This window comes from Lutjanus erythropterus, chromosome 21 (genome assembly GCF_056507025.1).
Source record: "Lutjanus erythropterus isolate fLutEry1 chromosome 21, fLutEry1.hap2, whole genome shotgun sequence".
NCBI lineage: Eukaryota > Metazoa > Chordata > Actinopteri > Lutjaniformes > Lutjanidae > Lutjanus > Lutjanus erythropterus.
The window spans coordinates 13,200,882-13,223,803 of NC_139337.1; the positions used below are offsets into that span (position 1 = coordinate 13,200,882).

Sequence of the window (22,922 nt, forward strand, 5' to 3'; positions counted from 1 at the left end):
GAAATCAGGTGTTCTTTTCACTACAAGTTGACTGCTGGCTGCAAGTTTATTAATTCCTTATTAAATAAATTACCAAGGATAGTTTTATTACTATTAGTTTGACTACAAAGTACAACCTTGACAGTATACTTATAAAAGTAAGCAAAGTATCCCCAAAAACTACTGAACTACAGTAATTTGAGTATTTATATTTAGTTCCTTCCACCCCTGGTAGGGGGTGCATTGTAACAATGGAACTCTGTATTTAACATTAACTCTCATAATCTGGGATTGTGTAGTAGACATCCAGGTGAGATGTATTTGCATGAAACATATGGTACCATGTATTAAAGTTTTAGAGGTCTAGCATGAAAAACCACTGCGATGATCAAACAAAAGTGTTACTAGAATCCCTGGTTGGGGTTATAGTTTTTTTATTCACAAGGGAAGATAAATTATAAACATTTTAGCACTGAGTCCCTGCTGTATAATATGAGTAATGCCAGTTTGTCTGTGCACCAGTCTGGATGTTTTTTTTCCAAAGACTGAATAATTCAAAACCTACAGTATCAGGTCTGGATTGTGTCCTGTGAAGGCAGACTGGACTGCATTCTTGTTGTAATATCATTAGCTAAACATGCTTCTAGTCGTGGTTTCTTATCATCCCTGCCAAGTAGGTCTGAAAGAATGCTCTTTCTCTCTGTTTGACCCTCTCTTTGTCTCCCCCTCTCCCTTTTTCTCCCCCTCTTTTTCAGCCTGAAGGTTTCTCTCTTTGAGCCAGTGAGAATGAGAGGTCAAGTGTAGGTGGTCTGTTAACACCTGCACATTATGCTCTGTGTGTTTGACAGTGAGTGAATAGAGAGAGAAAGAGAGCGACTCCCTCCCCCTCTGTTTTTTTCTCCCTCTCCTCTCTTCTCCGGCTCCACTTCCAGCTGTTGCTGCATTCCTCCGCACGTCGCGATTGGCTGAGGCCGCCGGCTTTTTTGCGTCTGTGTGCGTTTGGAGTGCGTGAATGTGACAAGAGGGTTAAAAGTCTTTCCCACAGGTTGCACATGTTGCTCAGGGAATATATTCGCTGTCAGGACAGAGACTGTGATTACAACAGAGGGAAAAGTGACAGAATATTTCCGGGACTTCTGTCAGGAGAATAATATCTGGATCTTGTACCAAACTCCGTCCTGCACCATGACAGAAGTGGCCGGTCCCGCTTCAATAATGGTAAGCGCGTTTCTGATTTCCTAAAGATGCGGAAATTATAGGATAACATCCATTAATGAGGTCAGTCTGTGTTTCTAAAGTTGAAAGCTATTTTAAAGACGTTCATGGTGTTTCAATAGTCACTAATTTCTAATCTGCACAGCTCAGAGGACTTTACAGTGTTTGTGTCTTTAGTGAGCTGTGTAACGACAAACTAAATCTAATCCGACTTTAATTCCCAGATTTTCCTCTGTACTTAAGCAATTGTGTAAGTCAGTATAGTGTAAGTCTTGTTTGTTTCTGGGCTACTGTTAAGTCCCCAGTACAAGAATCAGGGCTGAGCCATATGTCATGTTTAAAAATAATATATTTTGTGTTAAAGTGCACATCTTCTCTAAAATAACATACCGTAAATTCTCAAATGGTGTAAACATACGACAGTCAAATCAAATACATATTTTTGACCAAATACCTTTGTCGATAATGCGATATTGTGGTATTGATGATTATCGATACTTTCACAAAATATTTAACACAATGTGATTTTTGTTCATCAGTCATGCGGATATAAGGACTAAGTGGGTAAAGGCACATAATAGGACAGTTAAAATAGTCTGCATCTTCTCATATCTCATATCACAGTAATGATCATAATTATGTATTACCCAGCCTTAATAGAAATATTATAAGTAATCCCCTCGAAGATAAACACACAAAATAAAGACACATGATTGTTAATGATTTAAACAATCAACTTTTCATTATTGGCCTATTTATTAGACCACTGCACACTTAACTGAAACCGTATAAGCATATAGATTCAACAGTGTAAAACATTATAGGTTATTCAGTTAGCGCAGCACTAAATTACTAAGTTTTTGGAGCAGTGTGTAGGATTTTGTGGTGTTTAGTGATGAAATAGCAGATTTCGAGCAAGGCCGTATCAAAAACCAGTTTGGTTTGTCTTCTCTGGGCTTCTGTAGAAACAGGGCAGTGAAACATGGCGGCCTCCATGGAAGGAGACCCACAGTTTATGTAGATATAAACAGCTCATGCTAAGGTAACAAAAACACACTGCTTCTTATTTTCAGATGATTATACACTACTGAAAACATAGTTTTTGAATATTATATTCCATTTCTGCACCTGACCTTCCCAAATGTTACACACTTTACCTTTAACAAGTAAAGTTTTAATTTATAAAGATCACTCTTCCCCATGTAAAGAGGGATGCAGTGTCCGATATCACAGCATCATGACGTTCAGGCTGGTGTTTTGGTTTCTGACAATTCAGGATAGCTAGCTTTTGGCAAGCAAAACAAATTTAAAGGAGCTAAACTGATAATTAAGCTACGGAACTCAAGAGAGCCCAGTTTGCTTTGCAGCATTGTGAATGAAAAATTTTGTTTGTTTTCTTTAAAAAAATTTTATAATTGTGGACTGCAGGGGTGTGGACTCACATGAAGTCACGTGATTTGGACTCAAGTCAACTCAACTTGGACTTTAATATAAATTACTCATGGCTTCACTTGGACTTGAGCCTCTTGACTTGAGAATACTTGACACCTTACCCAAACTAAAGTAATTCTAAAAAAGTGTGCCACGAATCAATCGATTAACTTTCATTTCCTGTATCAATTAATGTTAACACTATTTTTGCATAGCAAGTCAACACTTAATTCTCCAGATCCACTTTGTTTGAGCCAATCCAGCATCTAATCAAGTTGCATGAGAGAACGTTGAAGAACAAACATGTTATAGAACAGATGATTTAACTTCTTTTAACTTCCAACTTCATTCGACATCATAAGTTGCACAACAAAAAACAAGTTAAGGCTTTGTTGTCAAAATGGAATTTGGTGAAAGGAGCATCATGACTTTTTTAGGACGCAAAATTTAAAGTTTAGGACTTGACTTGGGACTTGCGTGCGAAGACTACTTGTGACATGCAAAAACAGTGACCTGGTACCACCTCTGGTGGACTGTATCACTATGTGGAGGCAATTTAGTGTGGTAATGCTGACTGAGATAAAAAATTATTATTAACTTAATTTAACTCAAAACATGTTTTATTGCCTTGTTACTTATCAAATTATTATCACTGCTCAGATATTCACTGGTAATCATCTACAACAACAATTTTGAGTATTTTAGACTTATTTTACTGTTTATTGTTAAAATACCACCATGGTCAGCATCACATGGATATTATAAGGCCTATAAGACAACAATTCAGAGGTGTTTGTTTTTTTGAGTGATTACAAATGGTTTGTAGAGTGTTGTATGTTTGTGTGTGAGTAAGGTCAAGCCTCATCCCTTATTTATCACAAACAAACAGAATGTTAGTGGATCAGTCCAGAACAAGCTGATTTATGTACACCTAAATTATTCCATGACTCAGATGAGGAATCTATGTATAGTTGCTATGAGTCAAATGAAGCCCCTCCAGTGCAACTTGGAACACAACCAACACATTTAAGAAACTAGGCCAAGGGGCAACTTCAAAAATTTAAGCTGTACCACCTCCCACAACATCACAGATTTCTAAGTATGGATAAATGGTATGTATGACTGTGGTAGTGCGGGGGCGTAAATGGGTGGCATGGTTAGGCATCAGGTAATAATTTGACTCCTTACTACCTTTGATTTCCCACTGAAGAAATATATACAGTGTAACAGTCGACTGTTGAGGAGTTGGTCCTGTCACTTGTGTTGAAACAAGCCGTATGCCTCATATTATGGTTCTGTATCTTAGCGTAATTATTGGGTTGTGGATTTGCCTTTGGTGGGTCCAACCACAGCACTTTACCCAGATAGCAAGACATCTGTGTCTCTAGTATCTTTAGAAAAGTGAACCCTTACCACAGAGAGCATTACATCAGAGATTTAAGAGAAATTCATACTCACCACACAGCAGCATCAGAATGCTAAGCTAATGTTAAAACCATTATATCTGTCAAGTTGGCTCCAGCCATGATGTGGAAACCAGGAGGATATGACTGTTCTCTCACGAGGACTCAACATACCAATACTGTTATCAGCTATTAGACTCATACCAGACTCAAAACATTATGCTGTATGTGCACATAGAAACTAGATACAGTTAAGCACTTAAAGGGATTTTTTTCCACTGCGCAGAAGTAAATTTGATTTAAATTCTGTGTTGTGTAGAAGTCCATCGTAGCAATCCCCCTCAGAGTACTGTTTATAGGTTTACCAGGTATATGTCAGCTGGAAAAGGTAAAAGAACAGAACAGAACAGAGTGATATCTGGCTTTCAAGAGAGCGTTCAAGAGAGCATTGTAATCAAATAGCTAAAAACATGTCATCAGTGCAGTATTCACAGTAAAAGAAATCACGCAGGAATTTAGTGGAATCAGCTAATCTTTTCCTATTAACTTAACCTAAATATCTTTTATTTATTCCACTTGATGAAACTCAAAATTTCTAGTATTTGTGAACTCATAAAGAAGAGTTATTCTAACTGGATGGATTTTTGAGTTTTGAAACAAACCAAACAAAGTTTTGCGGACCTATAATCTTTTGTTAAGATAATTTCCATTTCTTTTTAGATAAACTTAAGTCTTTAAGTTAAAGAAACCTAAAAAATGTACTTCAGAAATTGTTCATAGTGATCTGTGAACCTGATTGAAATTGAAAATGTTAAAACTAAAACTAAACTAAAAAGAAAAATGAGAAAGTAAGCCACATTTTCTCAACATTTTCCTTTTTACAGTGATTATTAGGAGACTTCACAGCATAGAAATCAGATTTGTTTGTCATGTTCACTAGTGTGACTGAACATAATATCATGAACTTATTGAAAATGTTTTTCAAGGACAGCTGAATTCATATCAAGTTTATTTGAGTGGAAAAGATCTTTAGTTAAAACAAATAGTTTATATTTTCCAGCGTGTAGGAACATGTTTGTTTGGAGACTAGTGATGACACTGGGGGTAACTTTTTTTTGGTCTACCATTTATCTCTTTTCTTTCATCTCTGGATTCTTAAGTCTGTGTTTTTATCCATTTCCTTTCTTTTTGTCTCCCTGTCTCCCGCACACATGCTCAGTTTGTCTCTCTTGTTATCTCAAAGTCCATCTTTCTGCCTTCCTCTTTTCTTTTCTATCCAGCAGTCACAGTTCACTTCACCCTGTGAGCTATGTTACTAATGTGGGTTTTATGTCCCTCTAACAATTCACTGTCCCTCCTTGTCTCTCTGTCATATCCGGCCCCTCAGAAACCCAAACATCAGTTGATCCCCGGCATATGGCAGTGAAGGTAATCTGGGCTTTTCCAAAGACACACACACCCGCGATAGAAATTCAAGTTAGATTTCCTCCAACTTTGAGTCAGCTGCAATAACAATAGACTTTCTTTCCTGTGAGGATCTTGTATTTCGGTAAATGAAAAGAAAAAAAAAAGCGGAGTGTGAGAGAGTTAGAGCTAGAGAACAATGCTGCTGGGTGTTTGTTGTAATTTAGCAAGGTTTTCAGGGTCAAGTTGTGTTAATCAGCTTGCAGAGTTTTCACCAAAACATACACACACACACACACACACACACAGAAACACACACCCTTGTTTCTTATGTGGATTAGTGGCAGTGAAGAACAGTAGTCTATGTGTTGAAAGATAGCCTGCATCCTCAAGGTATACAATAAAGTAATTAAAGTACTGTTGAAGACATTACTGCACAGAAAGCACTGAGTGTAGTGAAGAGAGGGGAGAAAGATAACCCCATTTAGCCCTATGAGTTGCTCTATAAGAGGGACACAGAGAGAGGGACTCCATATTAAACAGCATCTGTGATACAATGCTGGCTTTGTCAGGTGGGAGGAGGAGAGGGTAACGCTGGAATGTAAGGGGAGGGGATGTTAGTGAGAGACAGAGGGATGGAGAAAGACAGATAAAGAGGAGAACAGCAAGGCAAAGCAGAGAAACGGGCAAAGACAGAATTTAAGACTTAAATAGATGAAACATATTGAGAACGTAAGATAGGAAGCCAGGTGGGAAGACAATTACTGATGTTTTTCAAGCAAATAAGTACAAGTAAAATTCAGAATTAAAGATGGGAGGGAGATGGGAGAGCAAATGAGAAAATGGAGAGGTTTGGCTTCACGTGAAGAGACAAACATAAAGGGAAATGAGATCATGTGATGAACAAGTGACTTCATTTAGTCATATTTTGAAGGGCTTTGTTTTATTCTGTTACTTAGTTTGGAAACAGGATTATTGATTAATGAAGGAGCTGATATGACTATTTGCGCTACATATATGACATCCTCGTCGTTGTCAGGCAAAAACATACCTAGCTAGCATCACTTACACTTAGCTTATTTCTCTCTATGCTTCTTTTCTACAAAGTAAGTGGTGATTGAAGTTTGATGTGTTCCCAGCCATCTCAGTAAGCTTTGCATTGTATAATTTACACCCATCCATACATATTCAGACAATTACAGTCCAAACTTTATTCTGAAAAAAAATGCCACATTGATGATTTAACCCAAGCTTTGTTGTACAAAAAAAGAGACACATGTAAGTGACTTAACCATCCCCTTTAGTACTCTAAAAAATCTGTTCTGCATCAGCAACATTAACAACAGTTGGACTGTCCTGAGATGTGGTTATGAGACTGCAGACTGCAACACAGAGAAACAAGAATGCAGCAGTAGGTAATTGAAACAGAGAGAAAGACAAAACAGATGTAGAGGAAATACAAAAAGAGAAGGGACTCAACAGAGGGATGAAAACAGTGGGTGAAGAAAACAAAAGGATGAGATGAAACAATCCGAGAATGCGGAATCTGTTCCTCTGGTTTTATGAGTCCTCTCTCTACATCTTCCATCACTTTCTCTCTTCTCCTCACCCCACATTTCTCTCCCCCTCTCTCTGTCTCTGCCTCCAGATGCAGGGCACACTGAGCATTTTGGGGAGACTCAGCTGTTCTACAGATGTGATCAAAGAAAGATTGTGTGTTCATGCACTTTCTTGTTCTTGTGTCCTTGTGATTTTAAAAACGTTGTGTATTCATGACGTTGTTTTAGCTGGTCTTCAATTGTTTAAAGGGCCAGTGCAGGTGCACACCAGATTTAAGATTGAAGAAGTAGGTCGGGGCAGTGGGTTTAGGATGTTTTGCCATTGGTCAGCTGTCCCATAAAAGGAAAAGAAATCATTTTGAAAACTCTCCCAGTCTCTCATATCCTTTCATCTCTTTCACTCAGTCAGCCTCATATGTCATTCATTGATTACCTTTATTTCCCAGACTGCACTGTGACAGAAAATGTCCCAGCACAGGAAGGCCAGAGAATTTTACTATTCTGTTAGGAGCTTTTTTTTGTATTTTTTGCAGTTTTAGTTTTACACATCAGTACAGTCTGTTTTCTGTGCAGGCTGACACTTAAAACACCAATCATTCATATAGATTATGATATATTCTGCCATCAAAGTAACAGCTGTGAGGGAAACGTGGCACCCTATTCAGTTAATGTTAGGCTGCAAACATACCATACACCACTCACACAGACTTAACAAAGTTGTGATCAAATTTGAGAGAAGTACACCTTTTATGTGTGTGGAAGAAGTCCTAAATTTTTTACTTCAACTCAAATCTGAAAATACCTAGACCATCCAGTAATCTCATCCTCGAGCTTTCTAGTCCAGAGGCCTTGATAGCATCAGGTTTGGTGATTGGAGATTGTTGAGGCCCCTCAGGATACCAGCTGGAATCTGAAAATCTAGAAGGGGGGCTGATACACTTCAGTGCTCTGCTTGAACTAGAGCACAACAAGGCCAAAGACTTGTCTTGACCTGCCCAGACTGAAGCTCACCTGGTGAAAGAAGAAGAAGGGGGGCTATGGAAGAAAAGGGGCAAGAGATAGAGGAAGAATGATGGAGTTAAGAAAAGAGAAACTGTGTGTAGGCCATATATTATAGGGCTGTGACAGTACGGACTTTTTCTTACCACGGTATAAAAGCAACATATCCTTGTGGGACAGTGGTTTACCATGTCTGCCCAAATAATTATGATTTACTGGATTTTATTGACGGATGCCATTTACATCCATCTCCAGGCATGTTGTAAACAATATAAAACTGAGACTGAACATGAAAGCGGTTAGCTCCAAAGTAAACTGAGCAGGAAAGGTTAACAATAGCGGTACCTGTGTGCCTACAACATTAGCTCCGGTCAGATCGTATCCCTCTCAGAAGCTTTGTAATCCATCCTTGAACTGTAAGATGCTCCTAATATAATGCCATAAATTCAACGATGAATGTATTCTTATTGTTATTATTGTTATTCATCAGTTTTTCATATTAAATACTGTTTTTGTTGTTGTAAGCCACAGATGTATTATAATGAACCCGATACAGGATAATGAGAATCGCTCATCTGGCACATGAGCCAAAATTGTTATTGGTTTACTTCCTGCTTAAACAGCCCAATGATTATGTGCAGTATTTTTCCTCCTTGCCTCCTCTCACAAGTTCCCACACAGCCCATAGACTTTACATTGTGATGATGTCACAGATTTCTCTGCTCTTGGAAAGTTTTATAGATGTAACAAGTCCACGAATAAAAAAATCCATCATGGAAAGAGTCACAAGCTTTTTTGCAGTTTTAGGTGTCCTGTCAAAAGTTTTTCAGGTGTCTCTTTTGTAATGGTGTCTTTGGGGATTTTCCCTGCAATACTTTGAGTGGCCACTGGGAAAAATTTGCAGCAAGACTGGGTGGTAGTGCCCTATTTAGGATCATATATTACATGTTGTTAGACATGTTGTCAGCCATTTAAGGGCTCTGGTCTCAAAAACAATGCAACAACACGAGACTGAGCGTACAAAGTAAAATGTGTGATGATGACGCTAATGAGTTCAGACCTGCAGAATTACCGTAAGCAGTTATCGTCACAGCCCTAAAAGGTCCATATGATGGAGAGGGAGAGTCAAGGAGGTGGGAGAGGACATAGAGGAAGGAAGCAAGAGGAGAAAGTAGAAAAAAAGAGAGAATATTCTTGTCATTATACTCCAGACAGCCTCTTTCAACATAAAAGTTTGACCTCATTTGGTTTCTGTTGCACCTAAGCTGTCCAGCTGATGTTGCCATCATACAGCATGTGTTTGCTTTGTCTACACAAGTGATGAAAAAAATCAGTGGAATGTGGGTCCTTCATGCGATAACAAAAAGAGCTGATGTGTGACTTTATTTGTGGATGTTTGTGTGTGCAGCCCATAGGGGTTACAAGGATGGCTGAATTGCAAAAAATAGCAAGTGTGTGTTCGTGGGAGTGTGTTTAAAGGCAGTAAGGGTGTCAAAGCAGCAAAGGAAGTGACCTCAGTGGGGAAGCTGGCGCTGAATAAGAGGAAACCGTATGGAGCTGGACTTGATTTGCGCTTCCTCTTCTGGTGATTGGAGGAAAGAAAGGAAAAGAGAGGAGAGTGAGATTAAAAAGACGAGAGGATGGGAAAGGAGAAATGAAGGAAAGAGGAGCAAGGAAGAGAGGGAAGGAGGAAGAGGAGAAGACAAGATCATTGTAAAAACAGTGAGGAAACAGAGGAGAACAATTTAGCGAAAGTAAGAAAAAAGGACTAAAAACATAAGATACTTGTTGGAAGATCATAATTTTTATTATTATAGGATTATTACAGGATAACATGGGTGTGAAGGGGTGTATAACAAGGAGAGAGGGGAAGAAGAGAGGATGGAGATGACAGAAGGTGGAAAAGGAAATGTGGTTGGGGTGGTTTCCCATATAGTGCAATCAACGCTGCTTTGGTGAGAAGCATTTCACTCATCCATCTGGGTGTGTGTGCATGCGTTTGTGTCTTTGAATGTGTGTGCATGCACATAAATAGAAACAAGACTGTTTTTCCTGTATTGAATTGTAGGGTACTGCAGGGGTTGTCCTTGGCACTGGATCTGAGTGTGTTTATTCAAACACACACATATCTTTGATGCATTTTTGATTTTGTTTCCTTTTTATCTCACTCTGCTTTCTCTTCCTTTTATGCAAGTCTAATCCTGCCCTGCTGTTTTAGTTTTCTCAGGCTTCCCGCTTATTCCCACCCTTAAAACATTTTGACTTGATTTTTTATTTACCTCAGAGTGTAAATTAGAACAAATTAAGAATAGTCATCACACTGAAGCTCCACTACTGACCCCTAGAGTCTGACGTGTTCATTTAATTGATGGATGTGTTGGATGAAACAAACACTGATGAGTTTGCTATTCTGAGGTTTGTCCAGTGGATGCTTTGTAAAAAACTGTGAAATCAAATGGCCTAATTCCTCTGAGATCAGAAATGTGATCACCATTGTCTGCTTTTGGTATTATGACATATTTGACCTATGGCACCAGAGGGAAGAGTCTCCAGAATGAAAAAAGCACATCATCTTTGGATCAATGAGCTCAGTGTTCCATCTACACCTCCAGAATGAAAGCTAACACACAGTAATTTAGTGGAATCAACTCATCTTTCTCTTAACTTTATACATAAGTTTTATTTGTCCAAGTTAATTAAACTTAAAAGTTCTAATTTCAGAATGCTTCAGAACATAAAAACATGAGTTCTTGTAACTTGAAGTCTTTTGACTTGAAAAGATGAGTTGGATACATCACATAGAGTTCAATCAACTCATTAAATGAAGTTTCTAATAAAAAAAACATGACCAGCACATTAGCAGACTTTCCCAGCATGCATTGTTTGAGTTAAATCTCTCCCTGGGACCCTCCTTTTTTTATAGTTTGAAGAAAACATCTATGCCCTTTGAGGTAAGTTATGGTTGCTCGTTTTCACAAAATTAAAAAATTGTTAAACAAAAATAAGGTCAGTATTAAATTCAGTCCCCTCACTCTTAAAATTTAATTAATTCACTGGGAGCAGTTTCACATATTGTCTTTTGGCCAATGCAGGAACAACGTACCTGCAACAGGAGCAGCTGCGGCTGCAAATTCAAACTCAGAACATGTAAAAGGAAATTAAATTTATTTGTAACGTTCATCAGTGAAGAGTTGTTGGTTGAAGTAAATATCTTAAGCGTACTGACCATGTTTTCTCAAGAACATCTGAATTAATGTCAAGTTTATTTGATTAGAGAAGGTTTGTTTGCTTTGAGTCATTACAAATTTACCTCAAACTTTTCCTTTCAAATTCAGTCAACTTAAAATTTCAAGGCAGCCCAGACACTACACTTTTTAAGGTGACACAGTTATTTTTGTTTTTTACAGTGTGTGCAGATTGAAATTTTAACCCCACAGTGACACTAGAGGAGAAGTCAATAGGTTACCAAAACATTAGAAACCACCATCTGGGTACCATGAGTGTGTATACTAATTTCAGGGTATGGAATATATGCCAAGTCTCTTGCTTTGGACCATGGTGTTGGACACACCCTCCTATTGCTCCTCTCTCTTTTATATATTTTCTCTCTTTTGCTGCCTTTGTACATGTTTTGCATATTTAAGTTCTGTTAATAGAAGTAAAGGAGTCCTACATACAGGTCATGCAACTGATGGACATCACTATCATTTGACTCTGCTGCTGGTTGGCTGAAACACACACACACCTTCAAAGCACCAGGCAGTATGTTGGCAGACCGTAACCAGAAAGTCGTGGGAACTCTGTTTTCATGGAACATTTCTACCAGTTCCTCCCACTGCAGACCAGCTTTTGTGTGTGTGTGTGTATGTGTGTGTGTATTTTTTTTCCTCCCAAGTGGTATTTTCCCCTTGGAACACTTTCACACGGAGAGTTCCTCTCATGTGGCAGCAGCTGGGCATGCGATGCACAGCTGCTCTTTTTTTTTCTTGGTGTGTGTGTAAGTGTAGCTGTATGTATGGGCATAGTCATTTGGGCAGATGTGTATAATTCCGATGTACTGACATGTCTCTATAATGGTTGCTTACATGAAGAGAATATTTGTTTACCTGGATGTATGTATTTACATTTTTAGCATAGATGAAGAGATTTTCAAGGGAGACCTGAGTACATCTGAATTAATACAAGATACTGAAAAACAATAATATAAAAGCATGATTCAAAACACAATATGAAATACAATCAAATTAATTTAAAAATATATATATTGTGTGTGTGTGGTCCGAGCTGACTTTCCTTTCTCTCAATCTTTACTGCAGGACTCTGACATGATGTTCCAACCAGAGTCAGATCAGATGTCTCCAGTTGAACCCAAGGTGAGAGAAAACACACACACAAACACACACATTACCACATGTTTCGTCTCATTTATCAACAAAGTATGCACGGTATTTCAAAACCCTGCCCAGAGCAATTCGCAATCATTGTGCAGAATGCTTTTTCGTCAGCTTTCCCAAGTTTTATCAGAAGGGAAAATGTACGATAATAGAGGATGTGTGGAAATAACCTTTCCTCTCTGACTGATGCTTGCAGTCTCCACCTCTGGACCTGATTGACACAGGGAAAGGGCTAAAGGTCCAGACAGCCACGCCTCATCTGGTGAGCCTAGGCAGCGGGAGGCTGAGTGTGGCAATCACCCTGCTGCCACTGAAAGAAGGTAACACACACACACACATGTACAGCAAAGAAACACACACGCCACGGGCTAGAATTACCAGGTCACACAGTAACTATTCATCTTCCTCATATTGCCCTCATTGCTTTGTTCCTCTGCCTTTCCCCGCTTTACTTCTCCAATTTTTTTTTACACTTTTCCTGCCCACCCATCGCTTCGTTTCCATGGTTACTGGAGAGGTGGGGGAGTATGATAGGGGAAAGTGATAGTCTGTGCTGGGTTGCAATAAGGTCAAGACAAGGAGCCAACACTGTTTCCTCCCACAGGACTCCTTCAGACTGAAAACACATATTTACACAAGTTAATAAATCCACATTTCTGGTTATTTATTTTTATTGTGACTGGGGACGGAAATTATCCCCCTCGTTGGTTAATGCACAGGCTGAACCCACAGTTAACCATACAAAAATGAGGACAACAGTGCGCCAGTTCAAACAGCTATAAAACAATAGACATGACTCACGCTACATGGTTTCATGCTACACTCCACTACAACAGAGAGAAAGCATCCATTCTATTAAACTGAAAAACACACTATTCCTTAGAGAAGTAGTATTCAAATCAGTTCAAGATGTTTTTTTCATTCAACAAATTGCACCCTGCAAATATTGGCAGAAATGACACACACACACAGAGACACGCACACACAATGATTATGGTGATTATTATGATGGTGGCAGAGTTATTTATAGTCTCTCTATCATCAGCCTTCCACAGGTGTCTTGCACTCCTCCCTCAATCAATCTCACCCTTAAACACATGCACACACACACACATACATTTATCAGATCAGCAAGCCACAGGCACCATAGCTTAATTATTATTCCAGTTAGTTGGCCAAACACATGATAGAGAAGAGATGGGAGCAAAGATAGAGATCTACAACATATTAAAGTGAGTAATATTCTTGTACAACATATTATAATTCAATAGCCTGCAGATAGTAGAAGGAATACTAATACAAACTGACTGACATTAGATTAACAGCATTACAAGTTGATGAATATCTGTCCTCATTAGGAAAACACTGGCGACTCTCACATACACTTGTAGAGTTAACATGTCCTATGTGGACCACAAAGCTCTTATTATGCAGAAAGACAGACACTTTTTGTTTTCTCTCCTCTCAACCATGAGAACAGTGCAGTGACAAATTGTACAAGTTTTTAAATGGATGGATTTATTCACGTTTTACACGAGGCTACACTCAGTTAGCCTAAAGTATTCTGGGATTACCGCATTGGTGTTGACCAAAATGCCTGTGGACAGAACTGGCATACAAACGATCACAGCAACAAAACATGTGACATAATGTGGTTGGTAAATTTAATTTACCAAAGTTTGTACAGTACAGTACCGAGATCTGGTTCCTGGTACCACAGGGTCAGAGTCAGCCAATTAGGCAACTAGCGCAAAGGCCAAGCTAATTAGCCAACACCAGCTAAATATAACAGCAGACAGCGTTTAACCTACTTTAAGTAACCATTGTGATATTTCATATTTTACATTATTATTATTCTTTGCAAAACCCTGAGCTCATTGCCACACAGTTTTACAATCTGCCCTTCCATTTCAGTGAGGAATGCCAACAATGTGAACAAGCCTTTTTAGGAGAACTGGGGCTCTATTTTTCTCCAAAACGTGTCAGAATAAGAATAACCAGCTAAAATTCATAGCCATTTAAAGTGTGGATCACGGACCACACATATGGTCCAAGACAAGTATTTATGCATCAGATGTTGTCTATTAGTAATGCATGCATCTTTGTTTGTCTTTGTTTTCACAAAGATTTACAGATATACATGATGACTGACACTGTCAAGCCTAATTATATGTAATTATATATGTTCTCCTTTTTATTTTACTTATGATCACTGTGTATTGCTTGATATTCCAGGAGTGACCCGCATTGGCCGAGAAGATGCTCCAATTCCTCAAGATATCACGATCCAGGGGCCTGGCATTGAGGCAGAGCACTGTCTCATCATCAATGAAGGTTGATGTCAGTTCACTTTCTACAAAATGATTTCAGAATATAAGCCACAGTTGTCTATGAACTAAGTGTGCAAGGGCCAGTGACTCCACCTTATTTAATAAACAAGGTTTTTAATGTTAGTTTAGTGTGCAATCTTAAAATCTTTTTTGTTAAAAAAACAATCTACTGAGAACAAATCTGCTGCTAAAGTGAGATTATAATGTTTGAAGATATTTTTAAAACTCATGAAGAGATGATCTGCTAAAAACCATCTTAGTTGGTAATAAACACAAGCTTCTTTTCTTGTTTTAAAAGGATTATCATAATGAAATGTCAGCAGTATCTGTTTTAGAGTTACCACATTACACTGGCCACAATCTTTAATTTGTTCAAATAAAAATAATGTTCCAAGATAAATATGGGATTGAGTGAACTATTAGACCAGAAATTCTTCGGTGCATTGTCATCGTATTGTGTGGATGAAAGAAAATTACCTTTGAAGACACTGGGAGAAGCCGAGTGATTGATTACACTCTTGAGGTTGTTTTTGTTCCTGTGTGATACAGTCTGTCTATATAATTACTACACTAAGCGCTCAGACCAAAGCCTTGTTGTGAAGATAGAAATAGCATGGCTTTATGTGCATGTTATGATTAAAATGGCTAGTGTAGTTAGGAGTCATCTTTCAGCTGGGAAATACTTTTGAGCGGATGATTATGTAGTAATTTGTAGTTTTTGGAATGAAGGCATAAACTGAGCCTCTTCTTTCTCATCCTTGTCTGTGACACAGGAGGGGTGGTGACCCTGGACCCCTGTGGTCACCTCTGCAGTCTGGATGGAGTTCAGGTCACTGTGCCCACACCACTCACACAGGGTAAGTTATTTTTTCCATACTTTTTTAAAATCATTTTTTTAATCAATCAATCAAAGTACACCATAAATATAAACTATTTATTTTATCTTAAAAAAAGTCAGTGTCTGGGCTGTTGTATAATTTTAAGTTGACTGAATTTGAAAGGACAAGTGGCAGTAGCTTTGCAATGATTCAGATAAACTTTTCCAGTCAAATAAACTTGATACTAATTTGGTTGCACTTGATAAACTGTGTGCATTACACTGAAAATATTCAGTTGAACCAACAACTTTTCAGTCAGAACGAACATCCTTTTACATTTTCTCAGTTTGTAACTTCAAACTAAAAAAAACGAGGGTCTCAGGAGACTTTTAACTAATACAATGCATGCTGGGAATTCTGCTAATATGCTGATCATGTGTCTTTAGAAACTTAATGAGTTGATTGAACTCTGTAGAGTTCATTCATTCAAGCCAAAAGACTTAGAAGAACTCGTGCTTATTAAGTTCTGAAGTGATCTGAAAATAAATACTAAATTCTGAAATTTAATTAGCTTGAATAAATAAAACCTGTACATTTACATTATGTTACTGAGAAAAGATTAGTTGATTCAACCAAATTTTTTTTATTTTTTTTACAGTGTATGTCCAAAAATTGCTATACAATCTTGCTGTATAATGATAAATAAATATTCTTGTATCTTGTACCGTGTATACACACACACACACACGGTATAGCTTAGTTTGTCCATATACTGTACATCAGGTGATTCACTTACTCACACACACCACACACACACAAGCTTTGATATATTGCCATCTACTGGTCAACAAAAGAAGTGCAGGAAAAGTTGACTTAATTGCAATGGAGTGAGCATATTTTCTGTATTTCATAACTCCTGTTTGTGTGTGTGTGTGTTAAGGAGAAAGAGTGGTTAGTTTATGGTTTGGTTAACTTGCATTCCTTTCAGTGTGTGTATGAGTCATATGGGTACAGTTAACATTGTGCTGACGTTTTGCATGGAAACAGTGAGGTGTACAGTTGTTTGTGCATGTGTGTGTGTGTGTGTGTGTGTGTGTGTGCGCGCGCGCGCTTTTTCACATAAATGTATGGACCCATGTGTTCGTGAGCATTTCAACATGTTTGTGTATGTGTTTTGAATGATGAAGTGCATATGTGTGCACCTCTGGTTTGGTTTAATTCGTAGTGGTTTTGGAACAGAGAGCTGCTAGTGAGTCAGAGCTTCCAGCAACTGCAGAGCATTCACTAAACTTCTGCAGAAAACTGACACACAGACAAACAGAGCAGCTTACCAAATTGTGTTTCTTTTCTTATCTTTCTGTCCTGCTCTGCCCACGTGTCTGTCTGCTCTTTGTCTGCCAGTATCTTGATCTGTTTATCTCTTGTCTTTCTTCTTCTCTCCTCTCCCAAATTCCCTTTTTTCAGTTGCAGAGCCCTCTGTGTATCACTGTTTCTGCCTTATATAACAATTTCCACTCTGCTTTCCTTCCTTTTTCTTCCCCTCTCTTATTTTCTAGAACATGCGGTACACTGGTTTATTCCTTCTCTGAGTGCGCTTTTCTCCTTTTCATTGTATCCTGTGTGGCCTGGCCATTTTAAGTTAAATATTGACAGGCCTATTTATCTTCCCGCTGTGCCTGGCTGATTCAAATATTGACAACATTTTGGTGTGTCTACACACACGAGGCCGGGGCATTGTGAAGCAGCAGGGGTGGAGAAAGAGAGCTGAAGGAGGAAAAGGGGTTAAAAAAAAGTCAAAAGGGCATGGTTTGGAAAATTATGGAGCGAGAGAAAGTGAGCTAACATCTTTCAAGAATATCCGCTGGCCCTGGATGCTTTGGGTTGAGTTAGCCTAACCACACACACAAACACATACAGACACACACATACACACACATATGTACACACACACACACACACACACACACTGTAGGGCAGTCTGGAGATGATTAGCTATGTTTAGGAAGTGATCTGTTCTGTATTTGGGACTTGACCTGGAATCACATCAGCGTCACTCGTAACTCACCAGAGCATCTGGAAGTCACTTGTTGAATAGTAATATGTTCTTACAGCATAATAACAGCAACAGTGACACTGTAAATCATTGTGTGGCAATAACAACAATGACAAACAAGCAGTAAAACAAAAACAGGCTCTCGTATTTATTTTTTTCAGTGCCTAGGGAAACTATTAATGGGATCTCTGCACTTCAGTTCACTTTTAATTTCGTCTTTGTGTAAAACTCAATGTCCCAGCATTCACCCCTGAAACAAATGCAAATCTAGCTGCATCAGCTACATAACACATCTCTGTGTGCATGTGTGTCTTACTTGCACAATCTGCACACATGATAAAAGTCAGAGCTGTCAGTGGGTTCATGTTGTGTTGAAAAAGTTTTCAGAAAAACATCAGGAAAAAAAGCAGTTGGAGAGACTACACTGTAAAAATAAACTTTTTGTTTTATCTTAAAAAGGTTAGTATCTGGGTTACCCTAAAATTTTAAGTTGACTGGATTTGAAAAGATAAGTTGAGGCAATTGTGTAATAATTAAAAACAAATAAACTAATTAATTTATTTTGTACATTAGAAAATATGTTCAGTAACCATAAGATGAATCAATGACTCTTCAGTCACAAATTTGATTTGTGTTTAGACTTTATCAGTTTGTAGACTCACTTCTTTATTTCACACAAAGAACTCACAGCTGCAGCTGCTCCTGTTGGAACTACTTGACACAAAGACAATATGTGAAATTTCTCCTGGTGAATTTATTCGATTTTAAAAGTAAGGAGGTAGGGAATCAGTTCAATGCTAACCTTCAGCGTGGTTCTCAGTGTTTTCATTTTTGTGAAAATAAGCCACTATGACTTATCTAGGAGACACACAGCAAGTTTTCTTCAAACTCAGAAGTTTTAACTTCTCAAACAATGTATGTTAGACTGCTGACATGCTGATCGTGTTTCTTTACTTTATTGAGCTCCATACAGTACATTCATTTAATTCATTAGTTCAAGTCAAAGGACTTAAAGTTAAAAGAACTCATGCAAGTGCTCTTACAATAAATACATTTTAAGTTTAATTATCTAGAATAAATAAAACATTATGTATGTTAAGTTTAAAAGAAAAGATTGGTTACAATAAATTCCTATATGATTTTTTAACAGTGTACTTCTATAGCCAGTCAGTCTGTCTGGCATACCCTCTCTCCCTTAAATCTCCCCTCTGCCCTTTCTCCATTGTTGTGTTTCCTCAGAAGTCAATTTAATTACCTCTAAAAATGAATTAAGTTGTCGTTTCAATATAATAAAAACATCAGTTTTACATTGTTTTTAAGTCAGCCTCTATAGCCCAGATAGTTTGGGGTTAAATGGTCTAAGGTATTTCAAAGAAAAGAGCAGGAAAATAGGTAGGTAGACAAAGAAAAGCTAAGGGGGCGTCTACCAAATACCTCACTGTCTAATGGCCTTTGAACCTACCAACTGCAGAGACGGATAATGGTGATATACGTGTTTGGTTTACATGTTTTTTAATTACTTACACATGTGCTTCCTCGCTTTTTATTACCCTTGTAAAATCACAAACCTTCAGTAGTGATATTGTGATTCTTGACAGACTTTAAAAATCGTTTGCTCTCCAGAATTTGATTCTATGTCCCCCTTTTGGCCGAAAGTTGGTACAGTCCGGGACTCAGACTTGTGGATGGTAAATCAGACAACTTTCTTCCACACGGAGAGAAGAGGAGAGAGGAGGCGGCTCACTGAGGAGGAAGCAAACAATAACACGGGGACCGGCAGGGGTTTAAATGCAGTATAATATTTTTTTGAGTTTTACATGTTTAGGAGAAGTTCTTGTCATGATAATTTGTCAAACGTTAAAAGGAAGAAAATAGTTTTTCTTGTCGTGATAAGTGCTCACTGAATGGGACTCAAAAGGTTAGTTAACGGATTTCTATTAAGCTAACTCTTTAAGCTAACAAAACCAAAATAATGTTACATTTACGTAATGTTTTCTTAACTTGCTACTGTTTATCCCTCAACAACTTACATCTATAGTAACGTAGTTTTCTCAGAGATAATATCTATCTATCTATCTATCTATCTATCTATCTATCTATCTATCTATCTATCTAATGTTTGTGTATGTGCTAAGGGGAATCTGTATATATTTATGTGTGGCTGAGAAGCTCATATATTTCACTGTCTCACTCTGATGCTAGTGATGGCTTATAAACTTTCAAACCAGCGTTATTTACAGCTCTTTTGTGTTGTTATGAACACACTCTTCTTCTCACATGCTTTTTGAACAGGTTGGGAAATGCTCTCTAGAATGGATTTTGTAGTCAGTCTGAAGCTTCATCCTATTTGACATTTGGTCTTAAATGAGCGGAGTTTGTGACTTGCCAGCTTGGATGAACAGCATTTGCTCAACAGCTGATATTATTGATTTTCCTTTAAAAATCAAAAGTCTCTCTTGATTGGCTGGAACGAAAGCCATCTGTCACTGTAGAGCAATAGAAATACTAATGCATTTGGATGAAATCACTGAACTGTCTATTTTTTAAAGGTAGAATATGCAGGATTAGTGGGGTTGATTAGGATTAGTTAGTTGGTGTTTGTAAACATTGCAGAAAGATGATTGAGAGTAATCAAATACCAAAGTATTGGGTTGGTAAAAACTTTTGAACACAGCAAAATATGAGAAAATACTGGCAGGGTCTTTGCAGATACAGACACCAGCACACACTTCTAGTGTGTCACGTGATGGTTGAGGGGTAATCTTTTTAAATTAGTAGGTTTTTTAAAGGAAAATCCTGTCTAGTATACCTTTAACTTTGTCTTTTTGCTTTTTTTTAAATTGTAGAAGATCATAAAGCACAGCTTCACATGGGTTATTGTTTCAGCAGGAGAACAGGTGTGAATGAATCAGTGCTGTTATTCAATGCAATCCAAGCCACTGAGTGGTTAGTTAGATTTTTTATTTGCTGCCAAATGTTGGAGGCATTCCAGCCCAACCTGTTTGTTTTAGCATATTGCCTGCACCTTTTGATGTAAATAACCTTGGTGTGCATGCCTCAGGGTCACAATTTAGCTGGCAAGTTCATAGACCGACGTGATTGCATTGACAGAAAGAGTTCGCCCTTGGCTATGAGGACTGACTCAGGATACCTTACACCTGAAAACAAAACCTGCTTCATTGTCCTGGATGTTATTGTGTTCGCAAGTCTTTCTTCTGTCTCCCTCAAGCACATATGGGATTTTTTTTAAACCAATCTTACATTATAAATCATATAAATAAGAGATAGGATTATGTCATTTGTTATCAGTTTATGTGGTGTTTGTGTTTACATTTGTTCCTTTCTTCCTGATAGATTAGAGGTTGTTAATAGTTTATACCTGTGGCCTCAAACCTTCACTTGAGAGAAGCGGGGTTGGGGTTGCTGGATTGATGCTATGTGGATGAGATTTGAGAAAGAGCAGAGAGAGGATATCTACTTAGCCTGTGGTGAGCAGCCAGATTATGCATATGTGCTTGTGTGTGTGTGAATGAAAGAGAAAGTGTGTGTGACTGACTGAGCTAATCTACACCAACTCCCCTGAGAAAGACCAGTCTGTGTTTTTTATGATGTTACTGCTGGATCCTTGTGCCCCAGAGAGGGTTAATTTGTGGTTTTGAGGCCAATTTACACTCCCACTGGGATGTGTGTGTGTGTATGCATCTTTTCATGAATGAGTAAATTCAGCTCTAGTTCAGTACCATGCCGATTTTAGAGATCATAGCAACATTTTGAATAAATTTTTCCAATACATTACACATTTTGATAAAACACATGGAGGATTTTTTTTCTGAGTGGATAGCGATTACTTAACACATCAAAGCTGACCAATTAGTGAGTTTCATTGACACTGGATCCTTGTAATTGGTTTATTTTTCATTCTAACCTAACAGTCTCAATTTGTCAATTTCTCCACTTACGTTAACCAAATAGAGAAACAGTTTTGAGTTTCCCCTTCCATAACATTGTGGTAAGACTGTAGTTTGGTCCGCTCAGATCTACATGGGAACAGAAATTGGCTCCAGACGCGATACAGCTCTTACATCTGTGCCCTCAAAGACTTTGAGGTCTGACTTTGTAGATCGCAAACTTTAAATTATCCCATAAATGTATATACAGACTAATTTCCATTTTTGTTGTTGTTGGAGAGGGGCTGTCCGTGTGTGTTGGGGGGCACATGCTTCGACATGGGAGGCAAACATAGTTTGCTAAACAAGTAAACACGTGAATGAGATTAAATATCTTTTGTTGTGGATGGTCTGTGTGTGTAGAGGAGAGCGGGCATGTGTTTGTGTGCAAGTTATTTAGGACAGCAGACTAGTTTGTGTGCAAGCAGTAAAGATTAGAATTTTTTTATTTGATTGTGGGGGGTGTTGTGCTATATTTAGGACAGCGCTGCATAGAACAAGGAGAATTGTGGGTTCCACACATGGTCACTTTCATACTTGTTGATCAGTTAATTAAAGCACTCGGTGTGCTTGGTACGGTTGCAGAATTAATCACAATCACAATAAAATGGCAAAGTGCAATATCCAAATCACAGAGCCAAATTGCAATTTTTTGCAAAAGGAAAAATGTGTGAGACAACAGCATGATAATGATGTTCTGTAGTGTTGCATAGATGACCTGGCTGAAAAATCCTCAATAAATATCACTTCATCACAGTTTTAGCCATTTTTTCTCAGTGAACATGAAACTTGTAGTACTAAACTGATTATTTTGCAAATTCAGTGAAAATAATCTCAATAAGAACAACAAAACACACACTACGTCTCTTCATGTAGGCTAAATGAAATATTAAGAATAATATAGCATATGCTAAGACTTTATTTGTCATCATTTCAAACGCTAATGGAATTTATTAATCTATGGCGATTCACAACTGTTTTGTTTGTTGGATGGCACCTGTGCTTATAACAATGACAGTTGAGCAAGAGAAAGGAAGTTGAATCATCATGTTTTGTATCTTCAAACACTGTTTCTGAAGTTCTCTATCTTTGTTTCTTTTTCTCTGTCACAAACACACACATTCTACTACTATTTGTTTATGCTGAGGATGGGATGGAGGAGAGGATTAGCTAGTAGTAGTTATTTGTTAGCTAAAGAGCCCTGAGAGGAAATTAGAAAAAGGGGAGGGGTGGGGGGGCTGTGAACAAATCAGGGCGACACACTTCGCCCTCCACTTTAAAGGTGGCACATGGTGAGGCTATTGGGGGTAGGAAATTAGATTTTTACGAGAGCTGACTGCTGGCAAAGTCTGTGTTTGTGTGTGTGTGTGTGTGCCTCTGTGTTTGCTGT

The 22,922-nt window shown here is 38.1% G+C and overlaps 1 protein-coding gene across 5 annotated transcripts in view; it reads left to right on the forward strand.

Annotated features, from left to right (window-relative positions):
• The first annotated feature begins 1,146 nt into the window (after positions 1-1,146).
• phldb2b (pleckstrin homology-like domain, family B, member 2b) overlaps positions 1,147-22,922 on the forward strand; it is a 52,250-nt gene continuing 30,474 nt past the window's right edge. For 4 of the 5 annotated variants that reach the window (XM_084746837.1, XM_084746833.1, XM_084746835.1 and 1 more), the window contains exons 1-5: positions 1,147-1,197; positions 12,307-12,363; positions 12,581-12,704; positions 14,620-14,718; positions 15,488-15,571. In XM_084746837.1, the coding sequence (XP_084602963.1) occupies positions 1,165-1,197; positions 12,307-12,363; positions 12,581-12,704; positions 14,620-14,718; positions 15,488-15,571 (397 nt within the window). In that variant the 5' untranslated portion in view covers positions 1,147-1,164. Of the gene's footprint in view, positions 1,198-12,306; positions 12,364-12,580; positions 12,705-14,619; positions 14,719-15,487; positions 15,572-19,305; positions 19,504-22,922 lie in introns of those variants that run through there. The other variant, XM_084746836.1, reaches the window with a different exon arrangement.